This window comes from Pseudopipra pipra, chromosome 1 (assembly GCF_036250125.1).
Source record: "Pseudopipra pipra isolate bDixPip1 chromosome 1, bDixPip1.hap1, whole genome shotgun sequence".
Lineage (NCBI taxonomy): Eukaryota > Metazoa > Chordata > Aves > Passeriformes > Pipridae > Pseudopipra > Pseudopipra pipra.
In genome coordinates this window covers 29,240,412-29,267,097 of record NC_087549.1, presented here as the reverse complement: position 1 = coordinate 29,267,097, position 26,686 = coordinate 29,240,412, and the positions used below count along the sequence as shown (strand labels likewise).

At 42.0% G+C, this 26,686-nt stretch overlaps 1 protein-coding gene across 1 annotated transcript; it reads left to right on the top strand.

Moving 5' to 3' along the window:
• The first annotated feature begins 959 nt into the window (after positions 1–959).
• On the top strand, positions 960–26,686 carry ZBTB10 (zinc finger and BTB domain containing 10). Its single transcript, XM_064650054.1, has 5 exons — positions 960–2,369; positions 9,466–10,363; positions 20,057–20,230; positions 22,258–22,433; positions 25,857–26,686. Exons 1-5 carry the CDS (start codon positions 975–977, stop codon positions 26,160–26,162), a joined length of 2,949 nt encoding a protein of 982 aa, XP_064506124.1. The 5' UTR covers positions 960–974; the 3' UTR covers positions 26,163–26,686.

Here is a 26,686-nt window from a genome sequence, read left to right as displayed (position 1 = left end):
GAGGTGACACAGCTGAGCCAAGGAGAGCGGTACTCCACGCTGTGTAACATTGTGCTCCAGGGTGGAACAGAAAGGAGAGTGCTTAGGGAAGCTAACCACCTTTTTCTTGGGAACTGGGCAGGCATTGGTCTACCCGCAGGGGGTGGACAGTGACTGCCTGAGCATCACTTGTTCTGTTTTCCTTCTCTCGTCTCTCGCTTTTTCACTTACTAAGCTGTTCCATATCTTGACCTATGAGTTTTCTTGCTTTTCCTTTTATGATCCCTCGCACCACTGGGTGTGAGGGAAAAGCAAGCGAGCAGCAGTGCAATTCTCAGTTGCCTGATGGGCAAGTATCTGAACAGAGTGTGCCAAGAGGGTGGAGCCAGGTTCTTCTCAGTGGTGCCGAGCAAAAAGACGAGGCAGTGGGCAGAAACTGATGCACAGGATGTTCCATCTGAGGCAGAATTTCTTTACTGTGCGGGTGACCGAGAACCGGAACAGGTTGCCCAGAGAGGTTATGGAGAGTCCCTCGCTGAAGATATTCAAGAACCGTCTGGATGCAATCCTGTGCCGTGTGCTCTGGGATGCCTCTGTTTGGGCAGGGAGGTTGGACCAGATGACCCACTGTGGTGCCCTCCAACCTGACCACCTCTCTGACTCTCTGTAACCCGCTGGGGTCACCCAGTGGGGTCGCCCCGCGGCTCCTGCCCGCCGCCATCCCACCGCTCCCTAGACGTGCCCAGCAGGATGCCTCCTCCCGCTCCCGCTCCCGCCGCGCCTCGCGCCTCCGCCCGCGGCGGGCCCCGCCCCGCCGGCACGTGCCGATAACGGTACCGCCGCTCCCGCCCCGCGGCCGCGGCCCCTCGGGACCCGCCGTGTCCCCCTTCCCTGTCTCCCTCCTTCCGGCAGCGGAGCGGGCAGGCTGAGGCCCCTCGGTGCGGGGGAACGAGGGAGGGAGCTGGGAGGAAGGAAAGGAGGGAGGGCAGGTGGGAATGGGGGGGTCGCCCCGTCCCCCCCCCCCTCCCACCCCTGGGCGGACGGGGCGGGGCGGGCGGCGCGTGACGCGACGCGGCCGAGGCGCGCGCCCGCCCCCCGCCGGCCCCCCCTCCCCTGCTCCTGCCCGCCCCCCGCTCGCGCCCCCCCTCCCCTCCCCTCCCCTGCGGCGGCGGCGGGCGGCGGCCGCGGTGCATTGTGGGCGCAGCCCGTTGTTCATTTGCCACCCGACCCGATCCGGGGCCTGTCGGGACGGAAGCGCCGCCGCCGAGCGATCGAGCGGGATCCATTGTGGGCAGCCCCGCGCCCGCCGCGATCCAGGCCGGACCCGGGGCAGTGGGGAGCGAGCGGCCGCGCTTCGCCTCTTTCGGCCGCCGCCCCCGCGCGGCAGCCGGGCGCCTCCTTCCCCCGCCCCGTTCCCGCGGCGGACGGAGCGCTCGGCCGGGCGGGGGGCGCGGGGCGCGCCCGCCATGTTCGCGGAGATAAACCGGCGGACGCTCGCGTTCCGCGGCGGCGGCCTCGTCACCCCCGCGGCGGCCCCCTCGGCGGCGGGGGCCGAGGCCTGGGAGCGGCAGGACCCCGAGGCGCTGAACGGGCGCGGGGCGGACGAGGAGGCGGAGCTGGAGGGGCTGGAGGCCGAGGAGCTGGAGGCCGCCGCCGCCGAGGAGAAGGAGCTGCTGCTGCCCCAGGACGCGGCGTCGCCCCCCGCCGCCGCCGGTCCCATGTTCGCCGAGAGAAACCGCCGGACTCTGGCCTTCCGCGGCGGCGGGGGGCTCCTGGGCGCCCACCCCGCCGCTAACAATGGCTGCGAGGCCGCGGCCTGGCCGCGGAAGCACTTCAATGGGCGGGGGGCGGACGAGGAGATGGAGCTGGAGGGCGCGGAGGGGCTGGAACCGGAGGGGCTGCTGGAGGGCAAGGAGCTCGTCCAGGACGGGGGCTCGCTGAGTGACAGCAGCGACGATGAGGAGGACGGCGAAGGGGGCAGCCTGGGCGACGGCAGCGGCGCCGAGGGCGGCAGCTGTAGCAGCAGCCGGCGGTCGGGGGGCGACGGCGGGGACGAGGCGGAGGGCAGTGGCGAGGGGGAGAGCATCAGGCACTTCCCGCTGGCCAGGCCCAAGTCCCTGCTGCAGAAGCTGCACATCTCCTTCCAGGGCTCCTGGCTCAAGGAGTTCCCGTGGCTCTACTACTGCCAAGAGACCGGCCTCATGTCCTGCGCCTGGTGTACTGCGGCTGCGGCCGCCGCCGCGCCCCCCGAGCTGATCATGGCCGGCGGGCCCCTGCCCGGGGGGCACGACGAGCTCTGCAAGGGCACCCGCAACTACAAGCGCACCCTGCTGCTGCGGCACCACCTCTCCGCTGAGCATCGCCTCAACGAGCCCGGCAGCGCCGAGCAGGTACGGCGCGGCATGGGGATAGCCATGGGGATAGCCATGGGGATAGCCATGGGGATAGCCATGGGCATGGGCAGGGGGGCGGCGGGGAGGGACGGGGCGGTCCCGGCTTCCCCTTTCGTATAGGTGGGGATTTTCCGTGCCCACGTGTGTGAACTTTTTTTACGTGACTGCCCGTGGTGGCGGTTGTTGCCCGGCGGGCTGGGCACTCCGCAGTGGTCTCGGTCACCGACTCCGGAGCGGGAAAGAAGCCCCCTCACTCTGGGATTTGGGGCGGCTGTCGCGCTGGATGCGGGCAGGCACGTGGCACGCAGGCACACAAACACAGCCCGAGCCGTGGCTATTCGTGTCTGTGCCCGGTTCCCGTTATCTATCTGGCGCTGGTGTGTGCCGCTTCCATTCGTTCATCTGTTTATCTCGTGAAGCTAAACCGGCGATGTGGGAAAAAAAGTTGCGCAGGAATCCCAGTGTCACAGCACTGATTTAAATACGCTCGTTACAACTTCCTCCTGCGGTACGGGCGGAGGGAGGGCAGTGTCCGGCCAGCGACCGCCTGTGAAACTGGGACTCGCTAGCGTGAAATTGGAATTGCGATACCGCGCTTAGCGGTACGGCCGTGGTGCGCTAATCGGATAACTCCGTATACTCAAGTTCCTCGCATTTAAATCTTTTTTTGCCGATTGCGTTGCTTTGGATTGAGTTGCTGAGCAAGAAGTTTGCAGTCGCTTGGTGTGTGTTTGAGATAAACATGCGGTTTCCTGAAAGCCGTGTTACTATGCCAGAGCTCCTCTAACGCTTTAGGAGTAGTGAAACTCTCCTTCCCGTTCTGGCTGAACTTAAAATCATCGCGTTTCTTGGCTGCTCTCATGAATGAGGCAGGGCTTGCTCTAGAACATACGTGGATGAAAAGCCCCTAAAGAATACTCGTTCGGAATCCGCAGCGTTCTGCAGCCTTTTCTCCTAGGATGAAAGTTCGTTCGCTCGATCGCCTCGTTGGCGTTAAACTTGCCTCCGGGCATTAGCTAGTGTGCTTCAGGTTAGGCCAGTCCTTGAATTGTTAGGCTGTTAGCCGGAATTAATCCCCCATCGCTCCGTTTTTCCCCGTTTAGAACTCAGTTTTAATTACGACACTCACCTTGGTTGTATAGCTTTGTCTGGAGCCCGAAATGTAACGCGGTAGTTATATTGAGTTTAACGCTTGAGCGCTTTAAGGAGCTCAGGGTACCTTGGACAAGAGCTGTGATTCAAGTGTTTGGGTAGGATATCAGCATGACTGATAAAATGTTAGGTGAACGTAGGTTTTCTTAGAGCTACTTGGAAAAGGTATGCAAGTTTTATGTGAAACGGCTGCGGGACTGCAAGAAGAACCTTATGGTGCACAAATACAGGTTATCAAAAATGTTATTTTTGGATTTACAAATGCAACATTCACCTTCGTGATTAATACTGCCTTTTCAGTGAGTGTGTTTCTAAGGCAGCTACTGTTACTTTCACAGCAGCAGGTCGTCCAATCTGCGTTTGCTATTCACTCTGCAGTGTTTTAGCCAAACACACTTTCAGTAACTTGTTTCTAATTGTGAAACTTTCATTCTTAGTTTCTTTTACCTCTTTATATCTGAAAATGTTAATTTTTGCATAACGTTATCACAGCATATTCCTTACTGTCTTGTTGCCTAGTTCCTGACTTCGAGTTGTGAATGATTAACCGTGTAGAGGTATGTTCTGTCACTGTGTAGCCTCCTGTGTTAGTAGATGCTGCTAATTCCTGCCGCCTTTGGAATTTTCTCACTCCATTTAAGGTGCATTTAAATAAAACCTATTTCAAGCATTTTTTCCTAGTTAATTTACTAGTTTGCTCTTTATGTCCTCCTATCCCTAGTCTGCTGTAGAACTGTTAAATACCAGGAGAGTAGAAGGAGGACAGAATATTGGCTTGTTATCACAGTAGCCTAAGAGTTAATATAAGTATGTATTTGAAGGTTGTGTTTATTTGAAGACCTTTCATTGTCATGGGAAGCTTTGTAAAAATGAGCTTCTGCTTTTATACCGCTTAAAGTATACAAATACTTCAAGAAAAAGTATTTGTAGTAGTTGTAATAATAAACTAAATGGTACGATAGATGACTCAGTGGTTCTTTTGCATTGTGTTAAAGATAAGGTTTGGGTAAAGGTAGCTGTACAGAGATTGGTGTTTTCAAGTGGAAAACAGTCCTCTGTGCATCCCTCTGCCATTACATTTTGGAGGGAAGGAATTGCGTTTTTTCAGGAGTCAGTGTAGTTTTCTTTGTGGTGCACTTCCAGGTTACACTTGCTTTATCAAAAATCTGATTAAGAATCTCTGTTTTCTTTCCACTTCTGTGTTTAATTTCCATATCCTTTCATACTTTTAATGGCACTTGAATTTCTTTTGATACGTATGTTTAAATTAATACCAAAACAATAGCCCCATTTTTTTCTTTAATGCCATGATACCAGATCCTTGGAACAAAAGTAGGTAATTTGTACCCTGACTGTATTTCCAACATACATAATGAGGCAGCAAAGCCGTTTAGATTTAATGAAACTTTGGAGAGATCTTTCAGCCTTTGTGTTAGAGACAGCACACATGTATTCTGGACTTGACAAGCCTCAACTGCAGGGCATGTTTAGCAGCTGCTAATAAACATATGGCAAAGTGCCACTGTTCAAGTGCAGAAAGGAAATTGTAGGTGTTAAGACAGTAAAGCAGTGGAAGTTTCTGTAGGTCTGTTGGATATTACACTCGTGAAGAAATGAGTGATGATTTCAGTTTATTTTTGGGATACATTTAATTTGGAATGCCAAAATACATCACAAGTGGTTGCAGCTGCTGTAATTCAAGGGTATTGAGCTGTCAGCTGATACTTCTCTCTAAGACCAAATTCTTGGCTTTTTTTCTATTCCAATTTTTAAAATAATGTCTCCATATTAAAGCTTAAGGAAATCTATCATCAGCTTGAATTACCTTTGTTTTTTTAATAAATGGACTGTTGTGTTGCAACAATTTTAAGAAATGCATGCTTACTGGGAAACCACTGCAAAATATTTTAATTCTTTGATGAATTTAGGTCCATAAAATGCAGACTTATTGGCTGCTGGGGGTTCCTACCCTCATACCAGCTTCTTAAAACATTTTCTCTCTGGACATAATTTGAAGCTAAGCTTTGGAAATACTGCCAGAAAAGCTTTCTCCAGCCTAACAGGCATGTTGGTTTAAAGCAGAAGTTCTCCAAAAGGAGGAAGGCCTTTGATGTGTTATTTTTTCCATGTGAACTGTAATTGTTTGCTTTATGTGAGCAGTGATGAATGTAAGTCGTGCTTCAGATGTAAGAGTTACATTACAGTGTTCTAAGTTAACTTCTTAACTTACTCTTAGCAGAGCAAAATGTTGAGGAGGAAGTCAGAGTAAGTACTATTATTTACTGTATTTTCATGTAGTGTTTTTACCTCATCTTGAACTCCTCAATTTGATATTAATGGAACAATTTAAAATTGCTGAGTTTTCTGTGAGAGATGCTATGGCTTGTACAATGTCAGCAGGACATCATTTTGAGATCATTTTCCTCTGTAGCTGCACGTGGTTAAGGAGCTACTAATAGCTTATTTTGTTGGAATATCCATTTGTCAGGACAAGTATTAATTTGGGGGCATAGGGAACCTGCTGTAGAGTAAGATGTGGTAGTGGGGATGGGATTCCAAAAATGCGGCATAATTACTTTTCATATACATACAGCTGAGAAAGAATCTGTGGTTAGATTGGTTTGGGTATTTTTTTTCTTCTTCCTGCCCTTGCTGGTCTTTTCTGAGGGACAGAATATGCTGATGGAACAGGAGGAGAAAGAAAAACAGGTTTCTTATAGCAGTTTTTGATCATCTGTTTCTGCTCCTATTAGCTTTTAGGCAAGTTTAATTATTGAATTATACATATAAAATAGTAATACATCTTTGGGTGTATTCAGGAGATCTTAGCTATTCAAAACTGAGCATAATATTAGTTTCCTTGAGTAGTCTCTGTTCTATTAGACTGCTTCTCAATCTCACCCACAGAAAGAAGTTTTTGAGTTAGAATGCAGTAAATTCCATAAATTGAAATGAAATTGTGCTGATTCTTATCTTACATTTCTTACTAGTTTTTATTAAAAGGATAAGGTGGTTTGACGTTGAGATAGGTGATGGGAATACATGGTCTGTATTCTGAAAATATAATTGAGATCTAAGCAATTCCCATTACTTTGTGGTTCTCATCAGAAAAACAGAACAGAGGATGTACTGTGTCAGTAACAGAAGTTTGCAAATATACTGTGTTCCTGTAATTATTTTCTGCACCTTGCTTCCTGTTGAACTGTATAGTATTTTTTCCTGTACAAATGTTTAAAACACTCTGAGTGATATAATTTGGTTTTTTTTTCATTTTCCTCATAGCAAATGTCAATTCTACTTGTCACACTTGGTGTACATATGTTTGGTAACTGTTCAGATGTCAGGACTCTATTTCATTTGAGTTGTGGCATTAGGGTTAGCTGCTTCCATACCAACAGTTAAACAGTTGTTTCTAATACTGCAGTTAGTTTTAAAAATGTTTCAGTAAACCTGTGAGACTGATCTCTTCCCCCAACACACACCCCTATAGCTTGGACATCAGTTATGTAATCTCTCTTTTTTTTTTTTTTTCCCTTCAACCTTCTGGTCTGCTCATAAGTTAAGATTTCAGTCTTGCGTTTCTGTATTGCATTTGTGATCTGCATCTTCTTTATCATGCTGGCTTATCCTTTTCTCAGGAAACAAAAAAAACCACATTGTAAAAATCAATTTTTTTTTTCACCCCAGCTTGACTGGGTATGTATACTTGCTCAGTTAAAATGTACTCTATCTCCATTCTTTAATCAGACATTTGTCAAAATTAAAGAACTGCTGCAGATCGTCGTGAGGTGGTTTTTTTTTTTGGTTTTGGGGGTTTTTTTGTGTGTGTTGTCTGTGTGTGTGGTTTTTTTTTAATTTATGTGGTATTTAACGTGTTCTCAGAGAATGAAATTGGCAGCTATCATAGCATCTACCTAACACTTACTGTGTGAGGTGCAAGTCACTGATGATTGACGAGAATGACAACACTTCAGGGTACCATAATTTTCATCTTAATCTGATCCAACGTCAGTGTAATTGGTGTTTTGAAACTATGCAGTGCTCCATTGCTGGATTGACAGGAAGCTAGTCCAGATCTGAAATCTGCTGAGAACTAAGAGTGACAGACTTGGCTGTCATATGTTTGAGGCATACTCTGTTTCAGAGCTCTGATCTGAAGGAGTGCTTGGGGTTTATCAGAGTACACAGAAAAAACTAAGCTGACATTGCATAAAGAATGGTTGCTTGTTTTTACATAGAAACCTAATTGCTTTTATTCCTACCTCTTCACTGAACTGTTTTGTCTGAGAAGGGTAGAGATTCAGAAGCAGCTTGAATGTGATAGCAAACTGAAATGATTTCTCAGGAGATGCTGAAATGGCAGTTTCTGTTTTGGTTATACTGGGCATTATTGGCTGCTTATAGATGTAAACAGCATTTTAGATGTAGTTACAGCCTCAGTTGTCATTCCCGTGATCTGCACTGGGATTATGATTTGAGGTGATTTAATCTACTAATTCCTGTGTGGTAGAAAACTACTTTTTTAGTATATATACCTGGTTTCTGCTGTAGTCCCAAATTAAGGGTAGTGCTTTTCTGCACCATATATTTTAGCCCCGGTATAGATTATGGGGTCATGACAGTGTTAACATTTACCTTCTTAATGCTGATTTTGACCTATAATGTTGAGGCTGTTGAGCTTTAACAGTACCTCTAGCTCCCAAATCAGTGAGATGTTTTATTAAATGTGGGGAGAAAATAGTGTTGTAGCTTGCAAAATCTGATCTTCTCTCATCCTAAACCATATTGGAGCCATCCACTTCTGAACTCTCCTTATTTGTTAGGGAAGAAGAGAAATATGGGAGATCCAGTATAAAATAGACTCTGCTGTAGTCTCTGCTCTTGATGGCAGCATATGTCAACCCATATAAGTATGGTCTCAAGTATGCCAGTCTGTGGTGTTTTCTGCTTTCCCCTAGCTGCTGCTTTGTAGCAGCTCTAAAGCATCATTTTCTAAATGCTCTAAAATCTGGTTCAGATCTCTTGATGCTTACCAGCCTCTCACCGTCTGAACTAAGTTTTAATAACGACTTATTTCTGGCTGATAATGTCAGCTTTTAGCAGCATTTTGAAGCTGTGTTTGAGATCACATCCTAAAAAGGCTGCATCTGTAAAATATGTACCAGTTAAAGGTGTTGCCACTGGAAAGTTTCAGTGAAGTTTGATTCAAGAAAGTCTTACTTAAGTAATTTAATTGAAACTTAAGTATTTCTTTTGATCGTCTGCAGTATTGTCTACTTGCCATCTGATACTGTTTCTGTTTAACCCTAAACCTGCCCCAGTTAGAAAGTAGAAGGTAAATGTTTAATTCGTAGAACTGTATAAGAAATGTATCTGCTATTATATCTACTCCAGCAACATGTTTTTTTTAAAACATTCAAGACAGATTGGGACGTACTGCTCTAAACCTTAGGTATTCTTATCTCAGCATGAGAAAACAGTCAGTTATCAGGATTCTGCTTATTTGTTGAAGTGGAGATTTCTAGGGAAGAATAAGTGTTTGGATATGTAAGAATCATCTAGTTAAATCTTCGGAAAGAGAGGCTCCTGAGTCTTTTATACACGTGGGTTAAGAATAACAAGTACCTCACACACAACTAAATCTTTCCGTACTTTTGGCTGAAATTTCACTTCCTTTACCCTCAAGGAAAATCTACTAGTTCATTTTGTTTCAGATTTGGAGGTGGAAGGTGCAGAACGAGATCATGACTCTTAGTTTTCAAAAACAGCTTGTTAATTACACATTCCTGTCTGCCTTTGTGACCAAGAACATAAATAACAAAAAATTGTTTGATTAAAATTATCTTCTTAAGATTATTTTCATATCCTTATTGTAGTGTTGGAGGATTAAGAAGAGCGTTCACCAAGCACTATAATTATGTTTGTGGTCTTTTAATTGCAGGAGGCGGAGTTACCATCAGAACTGAACAATGAAGGATACTGTGATTTTAACAGTAGGCCAAACGAGAACTCTTACTGCTATCAGCTCCTGCAAGAGCTCAACGAGCAGAGGAAGAAAGGCATTCTTTGTGATGTTAATATTGTGGTGAGTGGGAGGGTCTTCAGAGCTCACAAGAACATCCTGGTTGCAGGCAGCCGCTTCTTTAAGACTCTGTATTGCTTTACAAACAAAGAAAGCCGGAACCAAACCACTGTTACCTATTTAGACGTTGTTGCTGTTCAAGGTTTTTCTGTCATCTTGGACTTCTTGTATTCTGGTAACCTCGTGCTTACGAGCCAAAATGCCATTGAAGTGATGTCGGTGGCCAGCTACCTTCAGATGACGGAGGTTGTCCAGTCCTGCCGCAACTTCATTAAAGATGCCTTAAACATAAGTATAAAATCAGAAGCTCCAGAGACTGTTGTAGTGGATTACAACAGAAGATCTGTTAGTAGGGATGGTTTGTCTCCAAGGGATCAGAAAGTTGCCAGCTTCTGGGCAACACGAAACCTTACCAACTTGGCAAGTAGCATAAAAACTGAGAACGATCCCTACCCAATTGATGAGGGCCAAATGGAAAGCTACCAAATGAATGACTGCAGTTGGGTCCAGGACAGCTCACCTGAAATGGCTGAAAATGAATCTCAAGGTGAGGGAAAAGTTTTTGTGTGGAATGACATGGGTGCACAGGGACAATCAGTTCAAGAACCTGGAAAAGCAAGAAGGAAAAACCAAACTGCAAAGAGATTTATTTATAATATACCACCTAATACTGAAGAGAACTCAGAAGATTGCTCAGTGTTGCAACCGTCAGTCCCATATCCAGAAGAAGATCTGTCATTCATTAAAGAAGAAGCAGGTAAATATTGCTTAATGTGATCGTGTTATTTGAAAACTAAAGTATTGAATGAAGTATTGAATGAAGTACCTGACAGTGTAACTCTTATAAAGGTATGTTGGATAGGATTAGTGAAGTCAGCACAGCAGTCACGTTACTGAATCATTAATCTGATTCTCTGCCTTGGGGCACAGCAGTGATTTTCTGCTGGAGAGAGTAATGGCAGGGCTGTGCTGTGCAGGATGGAATGTGCTGTTTGCATTTGGTACTTGAACTGGGGATCCTTATCAGCTGGTACAAACTAAAATTCTTACATTCACATTTAATCTGTGGTGACTATTAGGCACAAAACCAAGGAGTAATAACTGTTGGCTAATGAATATTAGCTGGTTGCACAGAGAGCAGGGACCTTTATAATTTCCTTCCCTACACTAGAAAAAGATTTTTCTAGTAATCTCCTTCACCTGAGCGTCACTCAGAAAGTGAAGTCAGCATTCTGCTGATTTTTGTTATAGGAGTGTCTGGGAACCTACAAGACAGAGTAATCCTGGCTACTATAATAGAAACACTTAAAGCAAGTTTGTGAAACATTGGACAGAGATGCCACAATGACATATATTAGACGGGAATATATTTTTGTTAAACAGTGCTTTAAACAAAGCCTGAGAGTGACTGAGTTAATAGGATTTTTTTCCTTAAGGATCTATGATTAATGTAAATGGTAGAATAGGGTTAAATATCTGTTTGTTAAACAAATAAGGTCACACAAAGAATTATAAGCAGCAGACTGCTCACGGTGTAATTGGGATCTGGGGCAGTGTAATTACGTCCAGGGCTTTGTTTTTTAAATTATTATTATGCTGTATGAATAGTTGAAGTATGTATTTGAAATACTGTCATTTACCTTTACTGTAATTTGCATCACTTTCTGACGAATTAGCAGTTTTGAAAACGTATTGCAGTTTAGGAGTCAGATTAAAGATAGATTTGAGACATAGCTGGAACTAAATTCTTTAGATGTGTCTGTTTCTAAAGCAGGTTAAAATATATGCCTGCTTGAACCATGAAGGTGGTGTAGATGTCCTCTGTCTCCTCCAGGAGCTCTGCCCCTGCCTGTGGGGCTGGAGGCCATAGAGAAGCAGGGGTGCCGCAGTGGGCACGTGGTGCCGTGCAGTGCCAGCTGGTGACATGTGACAGTCCCAGTCTGCACTGCTGTGCACTATGGATGTGTACCTCCAGTACAAGATACCTCCCTGTAGTTAGCAAGTAGTGTGACACAACAGAGCAGCTCCGGAGAAGCAGCTGTGCTGAGGAGCTCACATTGTTCTGCAAATGCTTCAGGGTGTTTGCCTATCTCAAGCCTTCATCTCTCAACTCTGGGTAGATCTACTTTAGCTATTCTTGGGAGCATGCACTTGTAAAGTGAATTTCCTGATCTTCTCTTACTGTCTAAGCTTTCCTAGACTGTACAGGATTTTTCAAGCTGAAATCACAATAGAAGCTATGTTTCAAAAACATGCCAATTGCTAACAGACCTTAGATCCACAGCACCGGGTTAGATCTAGCCTTAAGTAAAGCACCTTTAGACCTGGATAGTGTGGATGTTGAGTCCTCAGCACCCACACAACAAATCTGCTTGTGCTAGGCTACACTACTCGATATAGTTGCAGTGGCATGAAAAAGGGTCTGGAGCAGGAGCTAAGGACCTGTATATAAATTGCACAAACATCAAATTTCTGACACAATTTAGCATGTGATTTCTGTTTGATTTCTGTGGGGTGGTTATTCAACCTCTTTTACCAATGGAAATGCAGAGAATATGTCTACTAAGTGATGTCACTAGCAACAGAAAGAAATACTTGTTTGCCTTCTGTGGAATTCGTATGTGTTCTGTGGAGCTTTCTTGAAGAAATAATGGAGGACATGGGCAGTCAGTAATGATTAAACAAGTTTAGTTCTGCTTTATTTTTTGTGGATTTCTTTTTCACAGAAGCACCAAGGTTTTCAATAGCTTGTTATGCTAAAGAATTAAATTACGAAATACATCCATGTAGCATCCTGGTGAAGAGAACTGTATTGGAGACTAGGGACATAGTGAATGTGTGCTGTGGTGTCTGTCCAAAACCATTTCAACTTCTGTGACTGAAGGGGGAAGTTTATTTTATTGAGCTGTAAAATACCATCAACTAACAATTTCCTTGGTATTTTCAGAGCATATGTGTTCCCAAGTACATCATTACATTTTCTGTCAGTATTAGAACTCTTGGAAGCCCTATCTAATATTTTTGCAATTATACCTTTTATGAAGTTCTTCTCTGCATGCACACTGTGTGAAGCAAGGAGTGACTGGAAGTAGGGCTTGGTATAATAGCTCACTTTCACCCATACTCTGTGCTTTAGCCTTTGGTGTTCTTTCTCCTCTACTGCTGCCTCTTTCTCTTTGGTCTGCAAGCAGATTCCACTCTCAAATATTCTTCTTTGAACTGCTGCCTCTATGCCTAAGAAGAGGTGGAAGAGGGAGGAGTGGAGCATTGGAAGAATGTCAAGAATGAGTTGTAGAGTAACCTGCAGGTTATACGATAACTTTTTAGTTTTGGATTAAATTTCTTGTGGAGATGAAAAGCTTACCAAAAATAATATAGGCACTGGGAGGTAAAAATGCAGAAGAAAATATCATCTGGAATAGATACAAGACAATGCTGTGAGAAGAAAAATAAAGAATAGCAAATTCTTATGATGAGAGCTAAAAAGTGCACTGTCTCTTTGGTTGCTGGAAGGGAAAGAATGAGCTTGTACTTATTATGCTTTGTCATGTTCTGATGGGAATAACCCACACCAGCTGAGGTTGTGAGCTGTCAGTTACATGCAAAGTGAGTTCCTGTGTCCTTGATTATGGTTTTGGTTGGTCTGGTTCTTTTGTGAGGGGGGGAAAAAAGTACTGTAGATGTGGTGGAAACCTATTTAAGAACACTCCTCTCACTAAAAAAATTATCTCAAAAGCCACTTCCTTGATTTCTGTAGTAAATGGACTTCCCAGTTGGGTACAGCTAGATAAGTATTAAGTAATAAACAATAAAAGCTTTCTGAACCATCTGCTACTCCTCTTGTCCCAGTGATGCAAACATGTTAAAGTGCTCCTTGCTGAACGTGAGTTTTCCTACAGGTATCTGTAAGGATATGTCAGCTTCTTCCTTCTACCCTGTGTTGCCAGTGAGTTTATATTTAACACTTTCTCTGTAAAAGTAGCACTTTGAACTTCAAAAAAGCTCCCTAAAGTTGAAATAGATTTGAAATTGCATGTACCATCTTATATTTACTTATTTTTGCTTGAGCTTTCAAGACTTCTCCAGTTTTAGCTATATTAATTCAAGTAGCTGTTTAACTAAAATATTGAATGTTACTGCCTATGTCTGTGTTTTCCCTTCTAGTTGGTAATCTGCTAAAAAAGTCTTTACTGTTTATAGCCATTGTGCATCCTACAATTAACTGTTTACCATGGTAAAAGTAACTGTGCAGTCAGTCAGCATCTCATAGTCAGTTTCCAGTTCATAAAAGCTCAGTGAATATAATTCATCATATTCTTAATGTTGGTTCTTAGGGGTTTTTTGGTAAATTTTCATCACTTCGTGGATATGTTTTTTGTCTAGGCCTGTTTTGGAGTATATGTGTCCTTTCCTCAGGCTTCAGAACAGCTGTGGAGTATTGCTCATGCTTTCCAGAGCTGATTGTGTTGATTTTTTTAGGAGACTTGTATGCAATATTGCAATAGCTTTATGAAGCTACGACTGGATTATGTGTTACCTTGATTTTCAGGCCAGTTACTGCTGTGTCATGTATTGTGGTGGAGGCAAGGCAAAGGATAACAAGTGCAAGATGATTGCAGCCCTTTGGTGGAACAAGAGGGTTTGTGAATGATTTTGTATGGGTTCTTAAGGAATTTAATTCAGCTTGCTGTAGAAGCAGCTACTTTTCAGAAGGATACAAATGGCCAGCTAAACTTGCTTACAAAAAACATAGTGCTGGTCACAGCTTTTGTTATGATGCAAGGGAGAAGCATAACAACTTGATTAGGACTTCACACTATAGACAGGTAACTTTGAAGAAATCAAGACTGATGGACTTATCTGGAAATGCATGTATTTCTTATAGGGATAAACCTGACTTGATTGAGTTACAAAGGAAAAAAAATAGCCTAAGAAAACTAAGTGCTTTTCCTGCTTCTCCATGGTAGTATCACTCTCAGCCAGATTTTCCTCAGATCTCCAGCTGATACCCTATTGAAAGATTTTAAGTTCCTTGATGGACCTTTAACCTCTTTTTTGCCCTGTTCCCTATGTAATCTGGTATTGAAGGCCTTGTAGGTTTTTAGAAGTCCTCTAAAGAGAGCACAATATCTGAGGGTCAGTCTCTTCCCTGTTCATTAAATTTACTTCTCCTAGGGATGATCCCAAAGACAAGCAGATTCCCACATTTTCATGATATGGTCTGTTGTTGACCATGCAACATGAAGCAATGTTTTGTGTCTCACTGCTGTGAATTTGTTTTTTTGTTTTGTGAATGGTTTGGGGAAGAAGGTTTCGTGGTGTCTACAGACCTTTTCTGCCTGAAAAGCTTTTTTTCTTTTTTGTCTCATGCAATGCATTCACTTTAAAAAAAATACCAATCTGAAGTGCTGATTTTTTTCAGTTATAAAATAGTGATGATGCTGATGGCAGCAACTCCATAAGTTGAGATGGTACAGAAGAGCAACTGACTCCCCCACACATGTGGATGAGGAAACTTTTTAATATCTTCTGTTTCAGTTGTGTAGCCTTTGTGGGAGAGAGATCAGCAAAACAGCTTTCCCTTTCTTGGGAAGGAGTTTTTCAGGGAATGTTTGGTAAGCAAGTTGAAAAGCAAGTGGATGATATGTTTGGCATCAGTTGGTGGTCATCTGGCAGATGATTAGTTGGTGCTAGATCTGACTCCAAAGTTAGGGCACTATACCATTTTTTTTTGTGAATGAGAAATAAAAATGGAGAGCAGTTGGGAGCAATAGATAAACTATTAGTATAAGACTGCATTGGCAAAATGTCTTAAGTGTCTGGGGGAGCCTTCTGTTGCAAGAGGCAGTTGAGCAATAATGTGCTCCCAGAATAATCCTTTTCAGAAGAAATGGGGTTAAAGATGTGAGAAATACTGTGGGAACAAAAGGAGTGCAAGATATTCTTTCCCCCACCTTCCTAGTATGTCAGTGTTGACAGTGCTATTTCTTCTGTCATGTTGCCTAACAAATCCAGCTCTCTAATAGCAATCCAGATTGTATCAGTAGATTACCACTGCTTTCTTTACAATCCTTGAAAGCTATGGGCTAATCGCTTATCCTGTCTAGTTTCTGTCTTTTTTTAATTGATCTAAATAAGCAGTCAGTGTCAGAAAAGCTGGTAGAAAAAATAGTAGTATTCTCTTTTCTCTTATTTTGGCACTATTTCTAGTGCTAATATGTATACAGAAAAGAGAAGTTCACTACAGACAACTGTTCTAATACAAAGTTTTGTATCTTCTCCCTGAGCTCACCCTATGTCCATATCCCTTTCTCTAATAACCTGTTCAGTGACTTCTGTAATTGATCTTCTTCCGTAATCATTCCCTACTCAGTAATGTCTCCCTTTTCTTCCCCCCCCAGATCAGCATATTTCTGATTACAGAAAAAGAGTGAAACTTGTCAAACTAAGGACGTTTCTGACTCGGATATGTTGTCTTTTTCTGGTGATGCTCCCCTATCTCTTGCCTTCAAAACTGAAAATCGACGTTTTTAACTCCTGGTTATCCTTTTTCCTGAGAACAAATGCAGTAGAACATACAATTAAGTGGTTGTGTAGGCTTTTACAGCACTAACTTTTATCACACGATTTTATTTTGGACTGTCTGTCTTCTCAGATTGACATCTTGAAAATTTTAGAGCTGATATTTAATCAGCTTATTTGGATTGTGGGTTTTTTTAATTATTTTTAGGTTTGTCGTTGATTTGCTTTTTTAAGATCGTGTTACTGATAGCCTCTTATCTGTGCAGACTAGAAGAATGGGTAAATGTTTGATATTTGGGTAAATGGTAATGATATTTGTATTATTAACTTATACCTCCTAGAAATCAACTAAACTGTAGAAAGGTATCCTTAGATCAGAGAGAAGTTGTGGTCAGATGGCTTGGTCTGCAGATACAGAACACCATTTCTTCTAATTAGCTTTTTGCTTATTTTTTGTGTTGAAGATCTGCATTACTGCAGTCTATATTTTCCCCCTTTGCACCCCACCCCCAGTCTTCCAGTACAACTATATACATAGTTACTTTCAGTCTCCTGTCAAGATCATTTGGGTTAAAGTTGACCAGAACAGGTCGGATGATGACTATCCACAACTTTGCAAGCAGGTTTCAGAGGGCAGTAGCCCTCTGGGAGGAGGAACTGGAGATGTTAAGAATCACAGGGGTCTGTAACGCCTTATAATTGGCTCAGCTACAATTGGAAACTTACCTGACTGTCAGCTCTACATCCACCTGGGGAAGCTAGTAGAGGCCAAGTATTGCACTTCCAGCTTCCAGTCTCTGTGTGATTTCTGTCTTACCTGTATGGATCAGCAATTAGATGTTAGAGATGCCTCTTTTGTGGCTTTGTTTTGAACACACTATATGTGTGCTTAATCTAGAAAGTAGGCTTTCTAGGTCAACGAATTATTCTAAGAATAAGCATTAGGTTTAATTATTATCTACTTAGTCCTGTACTATGCAGGGACTGAAGTGTGTGTAGCAACCTCTTATCTTTTGTGGTATCTGTGCTGGTGTTCTTTCACATTATAGTAGGTTTTCTCTTCAAATTGGAAGTAGACAGATTTGATAGCTACTATTTACACTAGACAACACCTCTTAAATCTGTTTGACTCTGTGCTGAGTCTTTTATGCTAAGATCTAGACCTATGCACTGATTTGAGCTCCTTAATTCCCTCAAACTTCAATACCAGCCTTGTGCATAAATGGTCTGCTAATGTTAAAAGTAGTTCTCCCACAAGAGGGGAAAAAGCCATTTGAAATATTTTCATCGCTGACCTTTCACTGTTCAGCTAGAGCTGGATCAGTTCTATTACAGGGAGAAAAACCTATAAAGAAAAAAATCTAGTATTTGAAACAGATTATAAAGATTATTTTTTTTCCCCCCTCTGCTAGATCCTGAAGCCTGTTTTTATTTGCAGGCTTTTAGCCTTAAGACCAAGTCATCTTTGTTCTTTCCAGAACTGTATACATTGCTTCCTCACTAATTCTTTCATGTATTACAGAAGGAAGTTTTGCTGCTCACCTAAAAGGAATGTGTAGTTGGCATGTCTATAGGGTGTCTGTGTTCTATTCCTTGAGCTGTTGTGAGATGCCATTGCTGGAGTCCAAATTAGCATAAGGACTTCTTGCCTCTTTTGGACATAACAGCTATTAGTCAGTAATTAAAAAAAAAAAATTCCTCACTGCTTTGTTTCTTAAAGGAGAGATTTTTTTTTTTCCCCTTTCCACTTCTTTCTTTCTATACCAAAATAGCTAGGTGGAACAGCTAAAATACTGGTATTTCTTTTCCTTCATCTACTCAAGGTTTTGTTTTCTAAAGCTTGGATGGAATGCCTAGTTTGGCAGTTGTGATTCAGCTTTGCTTGTCATTTGCCATTGTCTAATGGATAGGATAGAATTATAAGCTTCCTACTTGTTAGGTGATATCCTTTTGAACTGTTGTCTTATGTTGGAGACAAAACCACTGCTGCCAACTGTAACACTGCCTGAGCAGTAAATGAAACTACTGTATATGTCTAATGCTCTGAGGATTTGTAATCTGTACTTTTCTCCAGTAAAACTGTAAACTGTGAGTGTTTGAGTGTGCAGCTTTTTACTGGCTGCATGAAATTCTAGTTTACCCTAAGGGAATTTCTTTTCCCAAAAAAACCCTTAGAATGAGCAGTGTAGGGATAAAGAAAAAAAGTCTTTTGGACTTGTAAAAGGTACAATTTCAGGCTTGAAAACAAAAATGCATCTATTTACTATTAAGCCCTTCTCAAGACTTTTCACAATGGTGACATTGGAAATCCAGTGTGAGGACCCAAGCATCATCCAGACAGATAAAGGAAGTCTGCCAGTTACCACTGTAGTTTGTTTGTTTAACATCTGTTTACCTGTGAGGAAGGTAATGGATTTATGAGTTCATGTCTTCCAATAGACTCCTGTCTTGGGAACTGGGGGCAAGATTGATTTGCACTCTTGCCAGAAGGGTCTTTGCCCCACAAATACAGTTTTTGTCAAATGCCTAGTGCAGCTTCATTGTGTACTATTCATAGCTCTCTTCTTTGTGCTCTGCAGTAGTGATTCCATGTTCACTGATGTAATTCTTACTTATTACAAAAGTATAGAATTATCACAGAGTCATAGAATATGCTGAGTTGGAAGGGACCCACAAGAATCATTGAATCCAACCCTTAGCCCTGTACAGGACCATCCCCAAGAGTCACACCATGTGCCTGAGAGTATCATCCACACTCTTCTTGAACTTTGGCAGGTTTGGTGCTGTGACCACTTCCCTGGGGAGCCTGTCCCAGTGCCCAACCACCTTCTGAGTGAAGAACCTCTTTCTGATATCCAACCTAAACCTCCCCTGACACAACTTCAGGCCATTCCCTCAGGTCCTGTCACTGGTCACCACAGAGAACAGATCAGTGCCTGCCCCTCCTCTTCCCCTCACAAGGAAGTTGTAACTGCAATGAGGTCTCCTCTCAGTCTCCTCTTCTCCAGGCTGAATAGATCAAGTGACCTCAGCTGCTCCTCATACGGCTTCCCCTCTAGGTCTTTCATCATGTTCATGGCACTCTTTTGGACACTCTCCAATAGCTTTATATGCTTATTATATTGTGGTGCCCCAAACTGCACACAATATTCAAGGTGAGGCCAGTGCAGAGCAGAATGGGACAATCACCTCCCTTGATCAAGCAAGGATCTTTTTGAGACATTGATCACTTCCAAATGGTTTTGTTCTTTTAAAGAGGAAAAGTGGATGCAAAGACAACATGAACTGCATGAAGATCTTGTCCAGAGCCCAAATGTAAATATACAAACTAGTCTTTTAAACTGATATATTCCAAGTAATTATGGTCTGTTGAATTGATGTGGTTATGGAGTAGTGGAGATGATTATTCAGAAAAGGGTTTAGACACAGCTGTAGGATACTTTACATAAATAAAGGTATTTTAAGCACATTATATATACCACAGAGTTATTTTAAGGCAATTAAAAAAAATCATACCTCCAGCAGAAAATGTTTACTTTTGTACCAACTAGACTGCCTGTGGCAGACCAGATGAAGTCACTGCCCAAAGCAGTTATAAAGAGAATCCAGTGGAAAGCCTTGTAGCCCTGTCATGATAATAGTGAAGGAATAAAAATCCTTACCATAAAAGTTCCTGTAGTATGAAAAAAGCTTTGAATTTTTCTCTGGGTGAGGAGAAGTGGGGCTGTGGAGAATAGTTCAAAGATCTCATTTTGCTGAAATTAAGAATGCAGTTATTTCTTAGTTTCAGTATTGAATACTGTGGAAAAGTACTACTATTACTATTTTAAGGTTAGAAACTTCTTTGTCGCTGTTAAACAATACGTATTTTGCTAAACAGCATGACTGATTAGAACCCAGGAAGCTAAAGTAAGACTGTCTTTAATAGCAACCTCAAGTGACTTCAAGTACGGTCTGCTGCCGGGTACCTCAAGTGACTTCAAGTACGGTCTGCTGCCGGGTACTTCCAGTGACTTCAAGTATGGACTGCTGCCGGGTACTTCTGGTGACTTCAAGTATGGACTGCTGCCAGAATCTTGGCCAAAAGAAGCTTGGGAAAATGGTAAGTATATCTGATGGAGAGAAGTTTCCTTTTTGCCTCTCATAGGGGTTCTTTGTCTTCTGTGTCACTGCTTGTAATATTTGATTAATTTGTTTGAAGGTTTATAAGATTATGTAAACACTTAATCTTCTTCCATATCATTTGCCTTTCTGGATAATGTAAATATGAGGATTTCCTCGGAGGGAGAAAAAGGAATTCAAATGTATGGAAGAGTAAGAACAGAAAGTGGTTTATGTCAGCTCTTTTATTGTGTCTGAATGTGAAGATACCTGAGGTCTTTAATGACCTGATAGCTTCCTCCCCTTTTCTAAGATAATTACAGATATATGGCATTTGAAATTGAACACTTGGATGACGGAGATAAGAAATTAAATATAATTTTAAAAGGAGATCTCGGCATATGTCTCGCTATCAAAATAAAAACTTCATTGCAATAAAGATTTTGAGTTCTGTGCAGCTGTAATTAAGCCTTCTTCTGTCAGTTCAAGCAAGCAATTATCTGTAATTATTTTTCTGTCTGAAAACCTCCCAAAAACACCACTGCATCTAAAACAATTGTTGCTAGATCCTTAAAATATATGAAGTCTTGGATAAAAGGAGGATCTTAAGGCCTGGGTAATAATAATGCTTACCTCTTCTCTATAACTTTGAGCTATTACTGGGATGTGGTTTATGGTTTACTTTAAATTATTTGGGTTTTTACAGTGGAAGAAATTGGGTCATCAGAAGGTGAAATTTGCTAGCAGTCAAGGGATTAGAACCTGGTCTTAGGGTCTTAAGCCCCATATATCTTAAAGCCCTGATGTCTGCCTGTTATATCCCTGTTGATGTGCATAGGACTTACTTTTCTTCATATAAGCTATTATGTGACATTATATTGGCATGCAGCTTGCCTGAGTGCTCCAATATACCAAAGCAAACTTCTGAATGTTAGCAAAACTTAACTTCTACCTTATGATGGATTTTGAAGCTCTGAGGAGGCAACTCTAGATGAGTTGGGGCCCATGCCTGTGGCCGTGCCTGTGGCCCATGCACGTAACACGCAATTACTTGTGTTTTCTTTCTCCCAGCCTGAAAATGAGAAATTCTTGTTCATAATCATATAGCCTGAGTCAGTGCTTTTTGGGTGCTTCTAGATGGTTATGATTATGTTCATAAATTATCTCACCTGTAGTATGTTTTGAGCCAATATCATATTCTCAAAATCATCCTTATATTCCTATGTGGCCTTCTCCACGTCATAGCATCCTGTGTTGTTCTCTTTCACACAGTAATAGGCAGCTGTAGCAAACCTGTTTTGCACATATCCTTTGAGCAAACTGTGTTACCTGTGGTGCAAGGATATGTAAAGAGCTCCCCTCCATCATAAGGAAGAAGTGACATATTGCTACTTCTGGAAGTTTCTTTTCTGCTCTCAATTTTTTCCTACTGTTAGACCAAAGTAGAAAATAGATAAGATCTGAACCAATAACTTTCCTTTTCAGCTATTTCAGAATTATGCTACCTCTTATTGTCCTACTCCTTTTGTCAATATTCATTCTTGCTTAGTTACACCTTTTTTTATTGATTTGTCAAGTCAGATCTTGGCAGACAGTTACTGCACATAATTCTAAATAGTATATTGGGAGAGAAGATTGTAACTGTCTAAATGCTGCAAAGTTAGAGGGTTTCTAATCCAGAAGAAAATGTTTTCTGGTATAGATGACCTCTAGAAAAGTGGAATACCGCTAAGTTGTAGTTAACTTATTAATGAAATAAGATGATTTTTCAGAGAATTGATTAGTACTTCTGTAGTAAAAATACTTTGGTTACAAGTAGGTGTTTTTCTAGCAGGATCATACAGGCAGAACTTACCATCATTTGTGATTTCTGCAGACAGGCATTGTCCTGATTTGGCTGATGAAAAGTCATGTGGGTGCTTTATTATTTTGGCACCTGTTTATTTTTGTGCAACAGGCAGAACATACTGAAATATTTTTTTGTGTGTGTTTCATTATCTTTTCTCCTGATGGCTTATTATCTTGTAGGCGATTCCTCTGCTTTAATCATGAACAAGTTGAAGTGTCCACACTGTAATTATGTAGCCAAATACAGAAGAACACTAAAGAGACACTTGCTCATTCACACAGGCGTGAGATCTTTCAGTTGTGACATCTGTGGGAAGCTGTTTACACGAAGAGAGCATGTAAAGAGACATTCCTTGGTAGGTAATTGCAAGTGTATGTGTGTCGAGTGGGTTTTTGGGTTTTTTTGCATGTTTTGGTAATTGGAAGAAACGCTATTCTCTGATTTGTCATAATGTAAATTGTTTTATCGTAATCTAAAATGAATGAAGATAAACATCTCTTTGTGATAACTGTACATCTTGTATTCTTAATGGAAAATGCAGTGTCAGTTAAGAGAGTCACTGGAATTCTGGTAACTTCAAGATTATTTTGAAAGTGACATGATATAAATGCAGTATATGTAAGTATTCTGTAGATAACAAAAGGCAGTTTTGGCTTAGTGTTGCTCAGTAGAATACCACATCTTGTTCTATAATGCTGCATCACTGTCTTCTGTGAGGGCACCCTGTTAATTCAGCAACTGCACAAAATCTTGAAGTAGTTCTGAAATGTTTATTTCCCAACTAGACAATGCTATAGTATAGTATCTGCTTTAAGATTTAGCAAAGAACGAAAAATATCTGATGCAGAAAGTAAACATCTGTCTGACAGACTTCCAATGCCATAATCAGCAGTTCAGCTTGCCCTGTCCTGTGCATGTTGCATAACTCAGGATTTGACTTGAATACTTGTTTATCTGAGGAGCCAGAGAAAGTGTTATCTGTCTTGGGTATTTTGCAGGTACTTTGTATCTAGTCTGTAAGAAATTGCCTTCATTATGATATTTACTGTACAAAATCCAAGGGGTGTTTTAGGGGAGTAATAAGAACAAGATTGTATTGGTGGTGAAAAAGTAATAACATTTCTCCAAGCTGTGATTTTTTTAAAAAAATCTCATTTTGCAACATGCTTTGTAGATAGACAAAAGAGGTTAGTACGTGGAGTGGGGTAAAGTGCACTTCTTCAGAATGCTGTACCTGGGTTGGGGCAACACCCCATATCAGTAGAGGTTGGGGGATGAACAGATTGAGAGCAGCCCTGCTGACAGGGACTTGGGGGTTGCTGGTGGATGAGAGGTTGGACATGAGTTGGCAACGTGAACTTGCAGCACAGAAAGCCAAGTGTATCCTGGGCTATATCAAAAGCAGTGTGGCCAACAGGTCAAAGGAGGTGATTCTGCCCCTCCACTCTGCTCTTTTGAGACCTCACCTGGAGTGCTGCATCCAGCTCTTGGGTCCCCAGCACAGGAAGGACATCAACCTGTTGGATTGGGTCCAGAGGAGGGTCATGAAAATGATTGGAAGGATGGAGCACCTCTCCTTGGAGGAAGGGTCCTTGGGTTTTTTCAGCCTGGAGAAGAGAAGGCTTTGGGGAGACCTAATTGCAGCCTTCCAGTACTTGAAAGGAACCTAAAAGAAAAACTGAGAGAGGCTTTTTGCAAGGGCATGTAGTGATGGAACAAGGAGGAATGTATTCAAACTGAAGGGGGATAGGTTTAGATTAGATGTTAGGAAGAAATTCTTTACTGTGAGGATGGCGAGGCAGTGGAACAGGTTGGCCAGAGAAGCTGTGGATGCCCCATCTCTGGCAGTGTTCAAGGTCAGGTTAGATGGGGCTTTGAGCAACCTGGTCTAGTGGAAGGTGTCCCTGCCTATGGCAGGGCATTGAAACTGGGTGATCTTTAAGGTCCCTTCCAACCCAAATCATTCTATGGTTCTGTGACTTCGGTAGCTTTCCTCAGTCCTTTTAGAATCAATGGACCATTTTGCTCTCCTCACAAAGGTGTTCTGTAAGTCTCCATAGCCTCCCTGTAGTTGGCTTTTTGTTCCTCAGTGAGTAGAAAAAGTGGAAAGCTTCTATGCTTTCATGTGGATGCAGAAAAGAGCTTTTGATCTAAGTCTTCCAAATTTTCCTTTCTAGCTTCTGTTATAATGAAATTGAGTTTGTTAGCCAGTAATGTTATTAAAAGTAAGTAATAATGTGAGTCATATCAGGATATAATTCTAGAAGATGTTTATAAGACCCCTGTAGTAATTTTTTAGTGTTTCTTGAACTGCTCTACAGGTAATGAAGGCATATGTTAATAGCTCCTGTGTAAATTTTAGAACCAGCATCTTATGTTCTGCTGGACTTTGCTAATCTTAGATACATTTCTTTCCACCCTGCCACTGCTGCCGTTCTTCACCTCCCACACCATCTAGTGAAGGCTTAGATGCCTAAAGGGCCAGGAGCACCTGTGATGTTACTGAGTCTAAGGAACTGTTGTGCCTGTAGGTGACTGCAGTGAGGGAGGTGGTGATGGTGCAGGGCAGCTCCATGGGGTGGCAGAGGAGTCTGAGGCGTTATCACCTCCTTGATGGCCGTATGCAGCAGCTGCTCCTTCCTTTGCAGCTCACTGGAGAAGACAGCAACACTGGGAGATGGTCAGTTTACCAGGAAGAGCAGAGTGGGATTTCAGGTTTCTGTCCTGCAGTATCTGATCAGATTTTTTTTTTCCCTTCAGGAAAGGAGTTGAAGTCAGATTGTGAAAATAGCTGTAGAATGAGCTCAGCCTAGTTCTGTGCTTTAACTGAAGTGTCCTTTCCCCATTGAAGACTGAATACTTTTTCTTTGTTTTTTTCCCCCCTCCTTTCCCCTTTCCATTCAACAAATCTCAAACATTCTGCTTTATGTAAGTCTAGAGGCTGAGGAAAACACATGTATCAGCTCTACAGATTATACAGCAGGACTGAAATAACTATTTGTATCTTGACCTCTTGATTTTTTTCCCCTCATCTGGATGGTAATTTCTGTTTTATCTAAAATGGCAATTTTTCAGTGGGACTTCAAATGAGATATTTAAGCAGCAGATACAAGAAGGAACTGTTCAACTTAATTTTTTAGTAGATAGTAACTAATATACGTGGCTGCTGAATTCAGTTACATGTACAAGTACCATACTTCCAAATTGAAAATTAAAATTTAGTCAAATTAGTCAACAAGAGCCTTTTAACTTTACACACAGGCTCACATACAGACAAAAAACTCACTAAAGGGACCTGGAAAGTTTTTATTGGTTTTGGTTACGTTGGGATAAAGATGTCGTGGAAGAAGGATTTTGCTCTTTGAATTCACACAGAATTTAATAACTCTTGCTCATTCTAAATTTTTCCAGAACTTAAAATTGTAAAGGCAGTTTTCTAAATGAGATATTATCCTGTGTGCAGTGTAAGCGCTGTTCTCATTGCCTTTGAGTCTTGCTCTGTAGGGTGAGTAGTTGTGGACTGAACACTCACCTGTATACAGAACAGGCAGGTGTTCAGTTTGGTTGTGGGAAATAGCTCATGTATGTTGAGGAATACATAAACAGATCTTCTTTTCAGTCCTTCTCTTACTCTGAACAGTGTGAGTATCTCTTGGAAATGTTCAAAAAGAATTTTTGTATTAGTAATTACTATTCTTATTATCAGTAGTTTTCTAGTACTGTATGCAAATGTAACTTGCTATGTGTATTTTCACCTGTTAAAATTTCTCTTCCACAGGTGCATAAAAAGGATAAAAAGTATAAGTGTATGGTGTGTAAGAAGATTTTCATGCTAGCAGCCAGTGTTGGAATAAGACATGGATCACGGCGTTATGGAGTTTGTGTAGACTGTGCAGATAAATCTCAACCTGGAGGGCAAGAAGGAGCAGACCAGGTGCAGGACACAGATTTCCCTAGGGATGAAGAATATGAGGAAAATGAAGTGGGAGAAGGTGATGAGGAGCTTGGTGATGATGTAGAAGAACAGAATGACCAGTCCCGATGGGATGAAGCTGGGGAAGTTTGTATGCCTTTAGATGACTGACAGAGCATATGACTTCAGGGTGCTGCAAATGGACACTGTATGGATTGACTATTTGACTATATGAATTTTGGGACTGAAGGCTTGCGAAATATGGTACAGGCTGGATGGTAGTTACATTGCTGTGAAAAATGTAGGGTCAAAGCCTTATAGCAAAAAAAGGATTATTAATTTTTTTATGATATTTGCACAGGACTGTACAGCATACAACCATTTGGTTGAATTATACAGAGTCCTCACATCTACAGTCAGTTATCAAAAGAAAAATGTATTTTTTATTATTTATAGGCTATAGCTACTTGGGTCCTATTCAGACATAGTAGTAACTGTAATTATGTTACACATTCATGTATCTGTTAACATGAATGAAGAAAATTACAACTTTGTATGGAAATACAAAGACAGCTTTCCCAAATCCACTTCTACTATGGTCAGTGAGTCAGCAAAGGTAATTTGGGGTAGTGGCTCATTTTCCACAAGCACGTCTTTGCCATACAAATTTTATCCCTTCCATAACCTGAGAGGTG

Excerpts from the sequence above, each read along its gene's own strand:
- ZBTB10 (XM_064650054.1), top strand. The coding sequence starts at position 975 with ATGGGGGGGTCGCCCCGTCCCCCCCCCCCTCCCACCCCTGGGCGGACG. Across the intron at positions 2,370-9,465 it reads AGCCCGGCAGCGCCGAGCAG|GAGGCGGAGTTACCATCAGA; the intron begins GTACGGCGCGGC and ends TTTTAATTGCAG. Across the intron at positions 20,231-22,257 it reads AAAAGAAGCTTGGGAAAATG|GCGATTCCTCTGCTTTAATC; the intron begins GTAAGTATATCT and ends ATTATCTTGTAG.